This window comes from Balaenoptera musculus, chromosome 7, assembly GCF_009873245.2.
Source record: "Balaenoptera musculus isolate JJ_BM4_2016_0621 chromosome 7, mBalMus1.pri.v3, whole genome shotgun sequence".
In the NCBI taxonomy this organism is placed as follows: Eukaryota; Metazoa; Chordata; class Mammalia; order Artiodactyla; family Balaenopteridae; genus Balaenoptera; species Balaenoptera musculus.
In genome coordinates this window covers 53,049,562-53,064,943 of record NC_045791.1, presented here as the reverse complement: position 1 = coordinate 53,064,943, position 15,382 = coordinate 53,049,562, and the positions used below count along the sequence as shown (strand labels likewise).

General features: G+C 37.2%; 1 protein-coding gene across 1 annotated transcript in view; it reads left to right on the top strand.

The window, feature by feature from the left end:
• The window catches only part of SLC25A12 (solute carrier family 25 member 12), a 90,942-nt gene that overhangs the window by 59,716 nt on the left and 15,844 nt on the right, over nucleotides 1–15,382 (top strand). The window contains exons 10-13 of the mRNA XM_036858211.1: nucleotides 2,848–2,929; nucleotides 4,057–4,215; nucleotides 7,283–7,335; nucleotides 7,582–7,662. Of these exons, the coding sequence (XP_036714106.1) occupies nucleotides 2,848–2,929; nucleotides 4,057–4,215; nucleotides 7,283–7,335; nucleotides 7,582–7,662 (375 nt within the window). The remainder of the gene's footprint in view (nucleotides 1–2,847; nucleotides 2,930–4,056; nucleotides 4,216–7,282; nucleotides 7,336–7,581; nucleotides 7,663–15,382) is intronic.

Below are 15,382 nucleotides of genomic sequence, written 5' to 3'. Positions count from 1 at the left end.
TATAAAAGATTTTAAAATCTAAGCCAAAATGCCATGACTTGAATTTCTTTAAAATATGTGATGTTGAACATCATCTTTACCTCAGAGATACAGATTGCGTTTGTTTTCAACTGGATTGTCTTTGAAACAGAGAATCAGAATTAACTCATTACCCTCATTGTGTTCAATCAATATTTGAAAAACTAACTGAAGCATATTCAGTTAATATAATATTTTAAAGTGATACCGAGAAGGGTTTTACATTAATAAATGCAAAATAAAATTTTAAAAAATCATTTTATTTCATCTCATTCTTTTATAATTTCTATTTTTGTATGTTTAGATGTATATTATATGTAATTTAATAATATATATTAGATTTTTATGTATATAATTAGTACAGTAAAACATGCATATAATTTATAAATGAAATCATATATTGGAGTTAAGTGCTTACAGTCTTTGCCTGGCAGGAGTGTTCAATTATAATGGAGAATGCAGTGGAGTGACAAGGGCCGTTGCTCTGCTTATTCCCTATTTCACAGTGAGACCTTTGGCAAGTCATCTGTCCTGTCCATACTGTGGCCATCTTACCTTTGTATGTATATTGGACTGACTGGCAAGATAGTACAGTGTGGTCTCACTGTGGGTAGAAATTGCTGAGAGTAAGCACCCTTCTATGGTCTCACAAGGGAATTTATTTACAAAAGATTGAAAAACACTGGACCCCTGAGGGCTTCATCAGGGGAACAGTCCTGAGTGCTTGGTAAAGTACTTTCACCTTTTGGGGAACAACAAATCTCTAAACAGTCTAAAGTTAGTATTATTATCATAGTAATAAATGGAACAGAAAATATCTTTTTGGATGGCATATTTTTTGCTGTTTTGTGAATGAGTCAAAATTAGGATTATACTCAAGGTTTTGTTAAAATATTCTACTCTTTCCCTTATTAGATTTCAAATAAAATATCAATATTAAATTGTTAATTGCTCACTTTTGTTACAGCATGTAAATCAAACGTAATGGATGGCCATGCAGTTGCTTGGGCTAACTTGCTAGGAAAAAATGTATTCCCTACAAAATCATGATTATGTCTTTGTGCAGTTTTTCACCTTTTTTATGATGGTTTCTTCCATGTATTAAATTCAGTTTTGGATGTAATAGATGTATGCTTTCACCTAATTTCATTATAATAAAGTTGGTATATTGGGACAGTTGACATTTATAAAATATGTAGTGATTTTGTTTGAAGTAATGGTGTTTGACTAATTGCCAGATTTTCCAAGGGTTTCTTATTGACTTTTCATCAAACATTACTTATTTTCCTTCACTATAGAATATATTGAACCACAACACTATGACAAGCATAATGAGCTTTTAAAGATCTCTGCCTACAGAGATCACAATCAAACGTTAAATATTTAGATATCAGATGCTTTTGTTCAAACAGAAATGATGCTTACTGTGGTGCAAAATTTACAAAACAGGAAGACAGATAAAACCTTTCTATAGGCTGCTTCCCAAATTGTTTATAAATATCTGGTTTTGCCATATTTAGCTTCCTTAATTGAACTTTGAAGAGATGGTACAAATGAAAGCAAATGAGAGTAGACTAGCTTACTTTTTTCTTTCCTTTGGATTTTAGGCATGGAGTCCCTCTCCATTAAATTATTCTAAATTATTCTAGTGAGAGTATCTAAACATTTTTATTATGCTGTGTTTTGAAAGCTCATTCAAGTTGCTATTTTTCAAGTTTTCTTATGATAAAGCAGTATTTTATTCCTTCATTTCAGACTGTTTATACACATAACTGTTATTTTCATAATGAAAATATTAAAGAACAAGACTGACACACTAATATAGACAAATTATTTCAAGTCCTTTATGCTATGGGATACCAATGAAATAACATTCTGAACCACAATAGGTTTTTCCCATTTGCTTTATTTTCAACATAGATTTTATGTTAGAACTACAAATGTGGCTAGGACAGTGGTTCTCAACCTAACTACACAGCAGAATGATTTGAAGCCTTTTAAAAATTTATAAACCCCAGGCCTCAGGGATATATATTTTAAGGTCCCTCAGGTGTTCTTTGCGTAGGCAGAGTTGAGGAATACCTAGGTCTAGGAGAGCAAATGCTCGGTAGCATAGGTGAGAAGTACTATACTTATCTATTGATAACCTCAGTGGTTGAGCTTCAAAGCCACAAATAAAGGGGCAAAGGCTCTGAACCCTTGAAATAACAGCTATTAAAGGTTTTCACTTTAGCCCAAAAGAGAAGTCCTTGACCTTGTTTTACATATAATCCTAACAATTCTAGTTATGTGGTTTCTCCAGCCCTGATAGATGAGAAGCGGCAAAATCAAACTAGGAGGCTGTTGGTAAAAGAAGTAATAGTTGTCAAGCGTGGGAAGATAGCACAAACAGCTGCGTTAGATCTCGACACAGAAATTGATGGACATATGAATATGTTGACCTTCAGTCATTAGAGGTGGAAAATTATGATCGATATTATCTGATTTAGGAATCGCGATAGTTTTTATACATTTTAGAAAGATTTTAAAATTTTAAGTTGGTTAAAGTAAAGAAGGGGGAAATGATTTTAAACCTGAAATATTTACTTACCTGAAAGATTCACTTCTGTAGAATGATAGTGTATTCCCCAGTAGTAGCAGATAAATGAGGCATTAATAGGCTCGTGCAAATGGGGGGAAAAAGCTACTGTGTCTATTTGGCCAGATATGGTTTTTAAATGCTAATAATAGAAGTATCTATTTCAAAATCTTACCACAGCCAAATTATAGCTTTTTTCCTTCGCCGTACGCTTTTCCAAAATTTTTTACATGTTTTATTCTTCCCCACAGCAATCTCACGGTTTAGGCAGGCCTATCTGGCTCCAGATTGCCGAGTCTGCTTACAGATTCACTCTGGGCTCAGTTGCTGGAGGTGAGTGACATGTCTATGTGCTGTTTCAAGCTTGCGTTCATGTAATATTATCTCACTAGACCGGGACAGATCAGCAAAGGTTCAGTTCATTGTTCCCAAGGGTCACGACTGCAGGGCTTTCTGAAGTATTCTTTATTTTTACCTACAATCAGAGGACTTGTCATAGCACGGCCATGGCCCCTCTGGCTCCAGTCTGTCTTCAAGACAAAACCTCTGTAATCATGTGAAAGTCTTGGATGCGTGCTGCACTCCCCTTAATTATACTGGTTAAAGCCAGTACGAAGAAATGGAGAATAAGACTGTGTTTCTGGTGTTAGGAGTGAGGGCAGGTAAGAGATCAAGATTTGGGGTACAAATCCCAGAACCTTATGAAATAAAACAACCTCTTAAAGTGATTCGCCTTTGCTTTTCTGCTTGTTTCCCCCCCTACCTCGTCTTTTACTGGCTGAAGAATATCTAGACTTGAAGGTTATTTGTTAAAATGAACCTCTCTTCCCTGCTTCTGGGCAAAATTTGAGAGGCTTTTTTTGCTTAAATCTCTCCATAGAAAATGTATAAAATCTGAAGTTGCTTTATTGAGAAGAACCTAGTAGTGTGATTAAAATACTTATGATTTTTCAAAAGAAGCCTAAACTGTTGAAACTATTATTTTTTCTTTTCAATCTCAGTTTTAGAAGTTGCAAAGCATGTTTTGGTTTTCAACAGTTGAAAAATATAATACTCTAATTCGTGTTATAAATTTTTCAGTCCCTGAGAAATTCTAAAGCCTGGGCTTTTTTTTTTTATAAACCGAATGCTGTAAGTAGGGGGAGGGTCACGTTGAGATTTGGTTCCAATATTATAGTTGTAACTAAGGTTAATTTACCAAAATGCTGTAGTAAACTAAATTTTAAAATTGCAGCCACCTATGTGTAGATATATGGTTATTTTAAGAGGATGGATCCCAGTGGCTGCTAGCCTGTCATCCTTCAGCTGTGTATGGAAGAAGGGAAAATTACGTAAAATCTCTTTTGTGAGGATATATACTGTGTTCTGTTTTCTAGTCCTTTGATTTGAGATTTGTTGTCCTTACAGATTCTACGTTTAATTGTGCTCTCTTTTAAGCCTAACAATTGTTTCGTTTGTAGCTGTGGGAGCCACCGCGGTGTACCCTATAGACCTGGTGAAGACCCGCATGCAGAATCAGCGTGGCACCGGCTCTGTTGTCGGGGAGCTGATGTACAAAAACAGCTTTGACTGTTTTAAGAAAGTCTTGCGTTACGAGGGCTTCTTTGGACTCTACCGGGGTGAGCAAGCAGATCTCAGCTGCTGAAGTTAGTGAGTTTATCTCACCAGCAGCAGGTTTCAGACTCACTGATTGTGAAAATCAGGGCGCAGCCTTTTCAGTCAGACTAGGGCTGTTTCTCTCTTTTTATTTCCTCCTTGCTCATTTCCCTTTTTACATTCTTGCTGGTAACTAGCAATATTAGTCTGCAGACAAGGTCTGTATTTCTTCTTGCTGCAATCTAAAGCCTGCGTTTTCCCCAGCATGGGTCTATGGTGGTCACCATGCTCTTACAAACTAAGGCACATGTCTGCAGGTGGAGTACGAGGATGACAGCTAAGAAATAGAGAGCTTCTTTTCTCAAAGAATTAGAGAGGAGAAATGTGTCTCTCCTCTGTGAAATAGAAACCAGGCTGCCACTTGAAGGTGAGTTTACACTCTGTTTGTTTCAACTGAAAGGGATATTGCATGTTTTTGTCTCTTCCAAGGAGACCATTCGTAAGTCTTTTCCAGTGAGTCATCTGAAGGTAAAAAAAAAAAAAGAAAGAAAGAAAAGAAAACCTTTTTGCTCCAAGTCTCATTCTTGCTCCTTTTCTCCCTGTAGTTCAGAGGCACTGAGTGGAAGCAGAGAGATTTTCTTTTGCAGGGAATGTTACCACCAACTCGAAGCTGAGCACACTGCTGTCGGCACCAGAGGCAGCAAGCCCCCGTGCAGAATTCTCCCACCCCCATCGGCTTTGTAGGAACTTGTTCTCTTAGGAGAGGGAGACTTTCATGTACATGTTTTCACATTAGAATTTAGGGTTTCCTTTGGGAGGGAGATTAATTTTTTAATCCCTTTGGGCGCCACTTGGAATTCTTTGAAAAACTCTCTACATGCTCAATTCCAGGGCATTTATGTAATTTACTGTACTTGTTTGTTTGCACACACAGTCCCATTAATCCTGAGCTCATTCTGAGCTCTGCTGAACTGTTTGGCTTAGAACTTCTTCCTCGGAAAGAAAAACTGGGCCTGAGCAAAGCTTTATGCTCATGGCCAGGAGGAAAAACACTTCTGATTGGCATTATGTGCAGATACTCAAGTGAAAATGTAGTTCTAATATACTTATACTTGAAGGAGAGGGTCATGAGGATGTTCATTTTTGGTATTGTGTATAGAACAAGAGAAGAGAGTTGTTCTGGAATCAAACTAGGCTCATACCCTGCTCCTGAGAAAGAATGTGATGAATTTTATTCAGATATGCAGAACTCTAGCCCGTCTAAATTCTAGCTGTATGACATTTACTCCATGGGAAGAGGTGTGCATTGTTAGAATGCAGATCTGTGCATGTGAGTGCTTGTTTTAGACTTATATTAAACACTGCATATCTAGATTTTATTTAATAGGGAATCTGAGGGTTAAGTGGCGCTACGGTGGGTTTCTTCTTTGACATCTGCAGTCTTTCTTTGTTGAGTAAGAATCTTTCTTCCTCCTTGGTATACTTTAAAAGAGAAGGAACCTAGATATACACCGCACAGTTTAGCCTTCTCAATGGATGGATGCTTACAGAAGATTTCATTTGGGAGAGATGTCATGTTAATTAAATGGGTCCAATATAGCAAGTTGGGGGTGGAGGGTGTGGAGGGATCATTAGCTTGATTCAGAATGTGAGCTGGTAAAATCAGTCCTTTAAGTGAGAGATTGTAGGAGTCCTGTATCTGACCACTGTGATTGTTGAGATTGTCATATATTGCTTAGAAGTGGTCCATTATTTTGTCAGATGATTGGCAAAATTGTTGACAGATCAGCCTAAATTTCTTTATAGGCAACAGTGATAAAATGACATAAATCAGCACTTTATTAAAATTCCGTGAGCCTTATTGAGGCAAGTAGTAAAACAAATACACATGCTGACACGGTTGTACGGGAGTCAGATTAAAAGTAATAGGGCCTGATAATCATGAGAGTTAGAAAGTTAAGACTGCCATCTGCTGATTTATCCTTTTAAATCAGTTTGCTACCCATTAAAAGTGTGTGCAGATTTGTGTTTGTCACTGATAATTCAGTTTGACTGACAGTAGGCTGTATGTACGATTATTTGCTGGCTCTCAACTTGTAGAAAATCACTCAGCAGTATCCTCAAAGTAGGCTTAAGATCAGCAGCGAGCATGCAAACACATACATAACTTCCCCTTGGCTGGGTGATTTAAAGGATATAGTATGTTTATTGTTAGCATCTTTAAAAGATGTATGCAAAAAATGTATTTTAACGATTTGGATAATCTGTGTGCTTTAGAAAGTTGAGCCCTATGAATAGCTACAGATGTTGAGTTGTTCATATATTTTTTCTTTTGCAGCCAGCCTGGAAAACTTAACTTTCTAAGAATAATGATTTCCTTTGTTTTAGGAGAATTCTTTTGAAATGTCTTAAGTTTGACATATATTAGCAAATAGGCTAACAATGGGCTGTTTTTGCTTGTAGAAGATACCCATTAAATGTTACTTAAAACTGCATTTTTCTTTGCAGTTTTGGCTTTCTTTTAAATAAATGAAAGAATTTTAAATACTGAATTCTGGGTTTCTGTAAAGAGAAAATGATGGGAGTTGGTTTTCCGTAATAGCCAAGCCACTGTATGCTATTACGCAGGTAGCATCATTTGTGGCAAAATCTGGGTCTACTTAACAGGAAACTTTGCAGAGCTTTTCCAAGCATACAGCATTGGCTTCTCTAAAGCGTCTATGTACGTTAGTACGTTGTTGGTTGTAAAGGGAGGGAATCTGGTTTCATTGCTATTGGCAGTGTTCTGGGAGTAGACAAGATCCATGGGTTCCATTCCTTCCTCATACTTTTTGAGAGGTGTTAGATAACCAGGCTTTAAAGGAGGCATGCTTAAGAAAAGGATTTATAGCCTCAAGAAGTATAACATTGTTTTGACATGAATAATTACTATATACATATGCATAGCTTTTAGGATAAGCCACTTTTCCCATTTTAATAAAAACCCTAAAATGTTTGATGGGTAAATAATATGGGGAAAACCACCTTGTTGGGCTTGTGTATTCACGTCTAGTACATCTATACCGCTAACAATTCTCTCTGTTTACCTAGGTCTGATACCACAACTTATAGGGGTTGCTCCAGAAAAGGCCATTAAACTGACTGTAAGTTTCTTTCTCATTGAATTTTTGTCATTTGTTTAGATTATCATTAAGCCAAAAATGAAAACTGATGCTGGTAAGACTAGCACACTATTAAGGCACTTGTAAAATTTTAAACTTATTTGTAGTCATTTGCTAATTTTAAATTTTATATGAGACAAATATTTTGCTGATTTGGGAAAACCAGTAATGTACCACTAAAGGTAATGATTGGGAATTCTGGCTAACTGATGTTGTCTTTCTAATTAGGTCAATGATTTTGTCCGGGACAAATTTACCAGGAGAGATGGCTCCATTCCACTTTTAGCAGAAGTCCTTGCTGGAGGTTGTGTAAGTATTAATACTGATGATTTCTCATGGCAAATATGTTCCTTAGGATTTTTGCACACTGGATATACTATCTGAGTGACATGCCCCCTGAACTCAAGGGACTCTAAGCAGATTTTCTCAGTGATCATAAGTAATGATTTTTAAAATTTCATTGCATAATCTCACTGGTTTTGAGGCAGAAAAGAGGTAGTATTTTTGTAGACGTAGTATTCTTAGAAGCTCCTAAAGCATTACCTTTTACACTTTTTAGAGTTCTAATTCTGTTTCTTTTTAAATACCACAGAAAACAGAGTAGTGGGTAGAGTTACCCTATATTTATATTGACTGGAACTTTAAAATAAGTGTGAGGTGACTGATTAATTGGGCCCTTGTTTTTTAGGTGTAGGATTGAGTAAGCCACTGTGGTATAATTATAATTTTCCTGCTTTTAGGGACCAGAGCAAACAACCATAACTATGTTGAAGCTATTGACAATTCTGAACTCAGAGATTCTGTCTTTAAAGTGTGAGCATGACATTGGATTTAGACCAATTCTCAAATCTAAGTTTGCAGCTCAACTCATCTTATGTGTGGTGTTCCTTTCACATTTGGTAGTACATGATTTTTTTAAAGATTTATTTAGTCCATTTTGTCCCTGAAACCCTTAATGACTTCCATTTGACTTAGCTGACAGTCTTGGCTAAACCCTTCTCAGTTGCTTGTGGAACCTGAGGTGATGAGGTCAGTGACCTTTGCAGCTTTTAATTCAGAGAAGATTCCCTGAGGGTCAGAGAGAGAGGGTGCTGTGGATTCTCCTTCATGATATTTGTCAGCCTGGCACATACCTGGGTCCTCATCTTTCTGCAGCCAAAGTTCTCATGGAAGAGGTAGCTTGGCGCACTCCCTTTGTGTGTGTGTGTGCATGCGCGCGCGCGTGTGTACTTATGTGCATTTGCCGCTATACCTGCACACATGTCCAAGTGCATTCTCAGGGAGAAAACTCATGTCTTTGGCTAACTTTTTTCATGGAGGACAAATAATGGACATAGACTAAGACCTTTGCTTAGTTCTTACTGTTGTTTCTCCTCTTCCTTTTTTTTTTTTTAATAAATTTATTTATTTATTTATCTTTTTATTTTTGTCTGCGTTGGGTCTTCGTTGCTACACACGGGCTTTCTCTAGTTGCGGCGAGCGGGGGCTACCCTTCATTGCGGTGCACGGGCTTCTCATTGCGGAGCACAGGCTCTCAGCACGTAGGCTTCAGTAGTTGCAGCATACGGGCTCAGTAGTTGTGGCGCACGGGCTTAGTTGCTCCGCAGCATGTGGGATCTTCCTGGACCAGGGCTCGAACCTGTGTCCCCTGCATTGGCAGGTGGATTCTTAACCACTGCGCCACCAGGGAAGTCCCTCTCTTCTTCCTTTACCCCAATTAGATGCTGTAAGTGTTTCTCTTCTAATGAAAGAACCATTGCATATCATAAATATTCTTTATCTCAGTGGTTTTAGTTTTAATTTGGTTAAGAAATTTCCTAACTCAGCTTTGCCGCAACACGTGTGTACATTTGTCAGAAATCTTACAAGTCATGCTGTGTTCCATGTAGCTAATTATTTGTTTCCATTTGTAATATCCAGAGGTTTTGGCTCATGAACCTGACTTGTTCCCTTGTCTGACATGTGACCTAAGTGGTTAAATTATAATCAGGTATTTGGTTCCTTTGTTCTTCCTAGGTATTGACCCTGTTTCTAGGTTTGAACTTTGGGAATTTCTCTTGAAGTCTGGGGTGCCTCGAGGGTTGTGCTGACAGTCTAAATCTCTTCCTTAAGCATGACTCATTTCTGGACGCTTTGATGGATTGTCTAGCTGGAAATTGACAGCGTGAAAAACAGGTTGGGCTCTAGGAGGATAATTAGGTTGTATGCAGTTCTTCACCACAAACGCTTTCTGCTTCCCTCTTTCCTCTACATCTCTTCATTTCAGGGAGGAAAGAAAATGTGTAATTATTGAGTTTCTACTGATGAATTCGATCACACTACAGTATAAATGATTGTTAAAGAACAATCTGCTACTTCTCCCAAAAGTCTACATATTTCAACAGAGAATAACCTTAAACAAAAAGGATGAGTCTCTACCGATAGAATATCAGGCACTGTGGGATATAGGAATACTCTTTTTGCTGAACGAAACATGGTAAGCAGCCACCAGATAAACACTAGGAAGAGTGGCTGCCCGTGAGGCTGATCAGGAGAACCCAACCCTCAGGATCCTGGATACGGGTGGTGATAGAATGTGGAGTGTCCTGTGGGTGTTTGGCTGAATGCTGTCAGTGCCACCAGGTGAGAGGAGTACAGCTGTTCTTCCAAACATCACTCAATTTTAAAGATGTATTGGGTTGGCCAAAAAGTCCCTTCGATTTTTAAGTAAAAATAAAAGACACGTTTTTCATTTTCACCAAGAACTTTATTGAACAACGAATTCACCCTTTTGTTCCACTACCTTCTGCCGTTTTTCAGGCAACTTCATGATTCCATCTTCCCAAAACTTTTTATCTTTTTGAGCAAAGAACTGTTCCAGGTGCCTTTTACAGTCTTCCAGGGAATTGAAATTTTTTCCATTAAGAGAATTTTATAAAGACCTAAATAAATGGAAGTCTGAAGGTGCAATGTCTGTGAATACGGCGGATGAATCAGAACTTCCCAGCCAAGCTGTACCAGTTGGTGGTCCCAGCCTGATCATCAAAGAAACATATGGTCTTGCGTTATCCTGATGGAAGATTATGCTTTTTCTGTTGACTAATTCTAGATGCTTTTTGTCGAGTGCTGCTTTCAGTTGGTCTAATTGGGAGCAGTACATGTTGGAATTAATCATTTGGTTTTCCAGAAGGAGCTCATAATAGAGGACTCCCAATCCCACCATATACACAACATCACCTTCTTTGGATGAAGACTGTCCTTTGGTGTGACTGGTGGGTTCATTTTGCTTGCCCCACAATCTCTTCCATTCCACATTATTGTACAGTATCCACTTTTCATCACCCATCACAATTTGTTTTAAAAACGAACGTTTTCATTACGTTTAAGTAGAGAACTACATGCGGAAATACAGTCAAGAAGGTTTTTTTCGCTTAACTTACATGGAACCCAAACATCAAAGCGATTAACATAACCAAGCCTGGTGCAAATGATTTTCAGCGCTTGATTTGGTTATTTTTAGTATGTCGGCTATCTCCCCCGTGGTATAACGTTGATTGTTCTCAGTGTCTCGATTTGATCACTATCCACTTCAACTGCTCTACCCGACCATGGAGCATCGTCCAGAGAGAAATCTCCAGCACGAAACTTTGCAAACCACTTTTGACACATTCAGTCAGTCACAGCACCTTCTTATACACTGCACAAATCTCTTTTTGCGTTTCGGTTACATTTTTACCTTTCTTGAAATAATAAATAAAGCATAGTAGGCCGAAAATGTTGCTTTTTTTCTTCCATCTTCAATATTAAAATGCCTACACAAAAATTCACCAATTTTGATAAGTCTTTTTTTAAATGCATGCTGATAATGACAGCTGTCACATACAATCTAACAAAATTATTTTGAATGAAGTTAGAGGCAACTAAGTGCTACTGGAGCCATCTTACGGAGAAAACTGAACAAACCTTTTTGCCAACCCAATACCTAATGTGTTGACCTAATGCAGATTAATTGAGAAGAAATGGCTCAAACTGAGCAGTTAGTATTGACTTTATAGATTTTTTTTCCATAGCAGAAGAATCAGCTAGGACTGGGGTCTTGAGTTCCCTACATATGGGAGGGAAATTCTACTGCTCTGAAAATGACTGTGCCGTCCTTTAGGAAAAATGATGTACACTAACTAGATCATTGAGGTGACCAAGGAATGAAAATATCCAGTCCTTAAGCATTATGTGTTTTTTTGTTGTTTGTTTTATTTTGTGATCTGTTTTTAAAAGTATGCGATATTAGATATATGCAAAAGAGAACACATTATATAAACCAAAAGTTATAATAAAATGAGCATCCATGAGCCTACCACTCAACTTAACTACAATATTACTATTATCATTGATGCTGGTTTTTGCTTTTACTGTAGCTCTAATCTGCTAGAATGCTAATGAGCGGTAGGGACTTTTCTTACTGGGCTGAACATTTTATAGGCATTCTCTCATTATTATTCCCAATTGGAGTTGAAGAAAATAAATCCTGAGAGATATCTAGCACTTAGTGAATGGCAAAGTTGAGAGTCAAACCACTTTTGTCTCCAAATCTCTATTGACTCATATTTGGTATGTTTTCATTCATTCTTTCTTCCATTTATTCATTCTCATCCAACAAGCTGTCAAGGCTGAGAAGGATTTAGAGTTTCTTCCTGTGCAAGGAACTAGACTTAGGAAATGTTTATGTCTCATAGAAAAAGGGTAGTTCTGACCATTCTCACCAGATAAAACCTAATCTTAAATCTAATCATATTCCACTGTGGTAATTTGAAAGTAGAATTCCTTATCGTGATTTGCTTCATTTCTACATGTCACCAAAGAAAATACGTGCTTATGATTATAATTCATTGTAATAATAGCTACCGTTTCTTGAGCATCTTGCACTGGACTGAACACTTTATAGGCATTATCTCATTATTATTCCCAGCTAGAGTCGAAGAAACTAAAGTTCAGTGAAATCAAGCACTTAGTAAATGGAAAAATTGAGATTCAAACCACTTCTGTCTCTAAATCTATATTCCTTCATACTTGGTTTATGTTTCCATTTGTTCAGTCTTTCATTCATTCTCTCATTCATCGAATGCTTGCTATGTTTCAGGAAAAAATTTTAAAATAACAGCTTTATTGAGATAGAGTTCACATATCATACAATTCCCCACACTTAAAGTGTACAATTCAGCAGTTTTGAGTATATTCACAGAGCTGTGCAACTATCACCATAGTCAATTTTAGAGCATTCTCATCCCCAAAAGAAACCTAGTACCCTTTAGCTATTGCCTTCCAATTTTCCCACCCTCTCCCCATCAAGTCTTAGGCTACTACTCGTAAACTTTCTGTCTTTATAGATTCACCATTTCTGGACATTTCATATAAATGGAATCAAACAATATATGGCCTTTTGTGTCTGGCTTCTTTCACTTAGTGTAACGTTTTCAAGATTCATTCACATTGTAGTATGTATCAGTATTTCAGGCCTTTTTTATTGCTGAATAATATTTCATTGTATAGATAATACCACATTTTTTTAATCCATTCATCAGTTGTTGAACACGTGGGTTTTTTCCACCTTTTGGCTATTATGAATAATGCTGCTATGAACATTGATGTAAGAAGTTTTGTGGACATATGTTTTCATTTCTCTTGTGTATATACCTAGGAGTGGAATTGGTGGGTCATATGGTAACTCTAACTAGTATTTTGCGGAACTGCCAGATTGTTTTCCAAAGTGGCTGAACCATTTTACAATCCTACCAGCAATGTATGGGGGTTCTGATTTCTCCACATTCTTGCCAATACTTATTATTATCTGTCTTTTCGTTATAGCCATCCTAGTGGTATGAAGTGGTATCTAACTGTGATCTAATGACTGACAGTGTTGAGCATCTTTTCATGAATGTACTGGCATTTGTTTATCTTTGGAGAACAATCTATTCAGAATATTTGCCCATGTTTTAGCTGGGTTGTTCATCTTTTATTATTGAATTGTAAGAGTTCTCTATGTATTTAGTGTATTCTGTATACACACAAGAGTTCTGTATATATTTAGTGTACCTTACCAGATACGTGATTTGCAAATATTTTTCACTTTCTTGACTGTGTCCTTTGAAGAACTGGACTTTGATTTTAATGAAGTCCAACTTATCTATATTTTCTCTGGTTGCTTGTGCTTTTTGTGTCATATCTAAGAAGTCCTTGTCTAATCCAAGATCATGAAGATTTATACCTCTATTTTCTTCTAAGGGTTTTATAGTTTTAGATCTTACATTTAGGTCTTTGATCTTTCACACAAATTTTTAACCTTAATTTTTTCCGGTGTTTTGCTTTGAGCAGAGATATTACCAAATGAAAGTTTTATTTTTCATTGTCAACATTTCAGTATATTTCCTCCTAATGCTTTTATAGACGTGCTTTTGTGCATGAACAGACATACACACACACACACACACACACACACACGCATGCATGCACATTATATATATTTTTTAACATCTTTATAGGAGTATAGTTGCTTTACAATGTTGTGTTAGTTTCTGCTGTATAAAAAAGTGAATCAGCTCTACGTATACATATATCCCCATATCGCCTCCCTCTTGCGTCTCCCTCCCACCCTCCCTATCCCACCCCTCTAGGTGGTCACAAAGTACCGAGCTGATCTCCCTGTGCTATGCAGCTGCTTCCCACTAGCTATCTGTTTTACATTTGGTGGTGTATATATGTCAGTGCTACTCTCTCACTTTGTCCCAGTTTACCCTTCCTCCTCTCCATGTCCTCAAGTCCATTCTCTACGTCTGCATCTTTATTCCTGTCCTGCCCCTAGGTTCTTCATAACCTTTTTTTTTTTTTTTTTTTTAGATTCCATATATATGTGTTAGCATACGGTATTTGTTTTTCTCTTTCTGACTTAACTTCACCCTGTATGACAGACTCTAGGTCCATCCACCTCACTACAAATAACTCAGTTTCGTTTCTTTTTATGGCTGAGTAATATTCCATTGTATACATGTGCCACATCTTCTTTATCCATTCATCTGTCAGTGGACACTTAGGATGCTTCCATGTCCTGGCTATTGTAAATAGTGCTGCAATGAACATTGTGGTACATGACTCTTTTTGAATTATGGTTTTCTCAGGGTATATACCCAGTAGTGGGATTGCTGGGTCATATGGTAGTTCTATTTTTAGTTTTTTAAGGAACCTTCATACTGTCCTCCATAGTGGCTGTATCAATTTACATTCCCACCAACAGTGCAAGAGGGTTCCCTTTTCTCCACACCCTCTCCAACATTTATTGTTTGTAGATTTTTTGATGATGGCCATTCTGACTGGTGTGAGGTGATACCTCATTGTGGTTTTGATTTGCATTTCTCTAATGATTAGTGATGTTGAGCAACCTTTCACATGTTTGTTGGCAACCTGTATGTCTTCTTTGGAGAAATGTCTATTTAGGTCTTCTGCCCATTTTTGGATTTGGTTGTTTGTTTTTTTGGTATTGAGCTGCATGAGCTGCTTGTAAATTTTGGAGATTAATCCTTTCTCAGTTGCTTCATTTGCAAATATTTTCTCCCACTCTGAGGGTTGTCTTTTTGTCTTGTTTATGGTTTCCTTTGCTGTGCAAAAGCTTTTAAGTTTCATTAGGTCCCATTTGTTTATTTTTGTTTTTATTTCCATTTCTCTAGGAGGTGGGTCAAAAAGGATCTTGCTGTGATTTATGTCATAGAGTGTTCTGCCTGTGTTTTCCTCTAAGAGTTTTATAGTGTCTGGCCTTACATTTAGGTCTTTAATCCATTTTGAGTTTATTTTTGTGTATGGTGTTAGGAAATGTTCTAATTTCATTCTTTTACATGGAGCTGTCCAGTTTTCCTGGCACCACTTACTGAAGAGGCTGTCTTTTCTCCATTGTATATTCTTTCCTCCTTTATCATAGATAAGGTGACCATATGATGCACATTATTTTTTAAACCAGATGGAACTTTTGTTGGCTCTGACTTCCCGATTAGAAATGCAAGCAGCT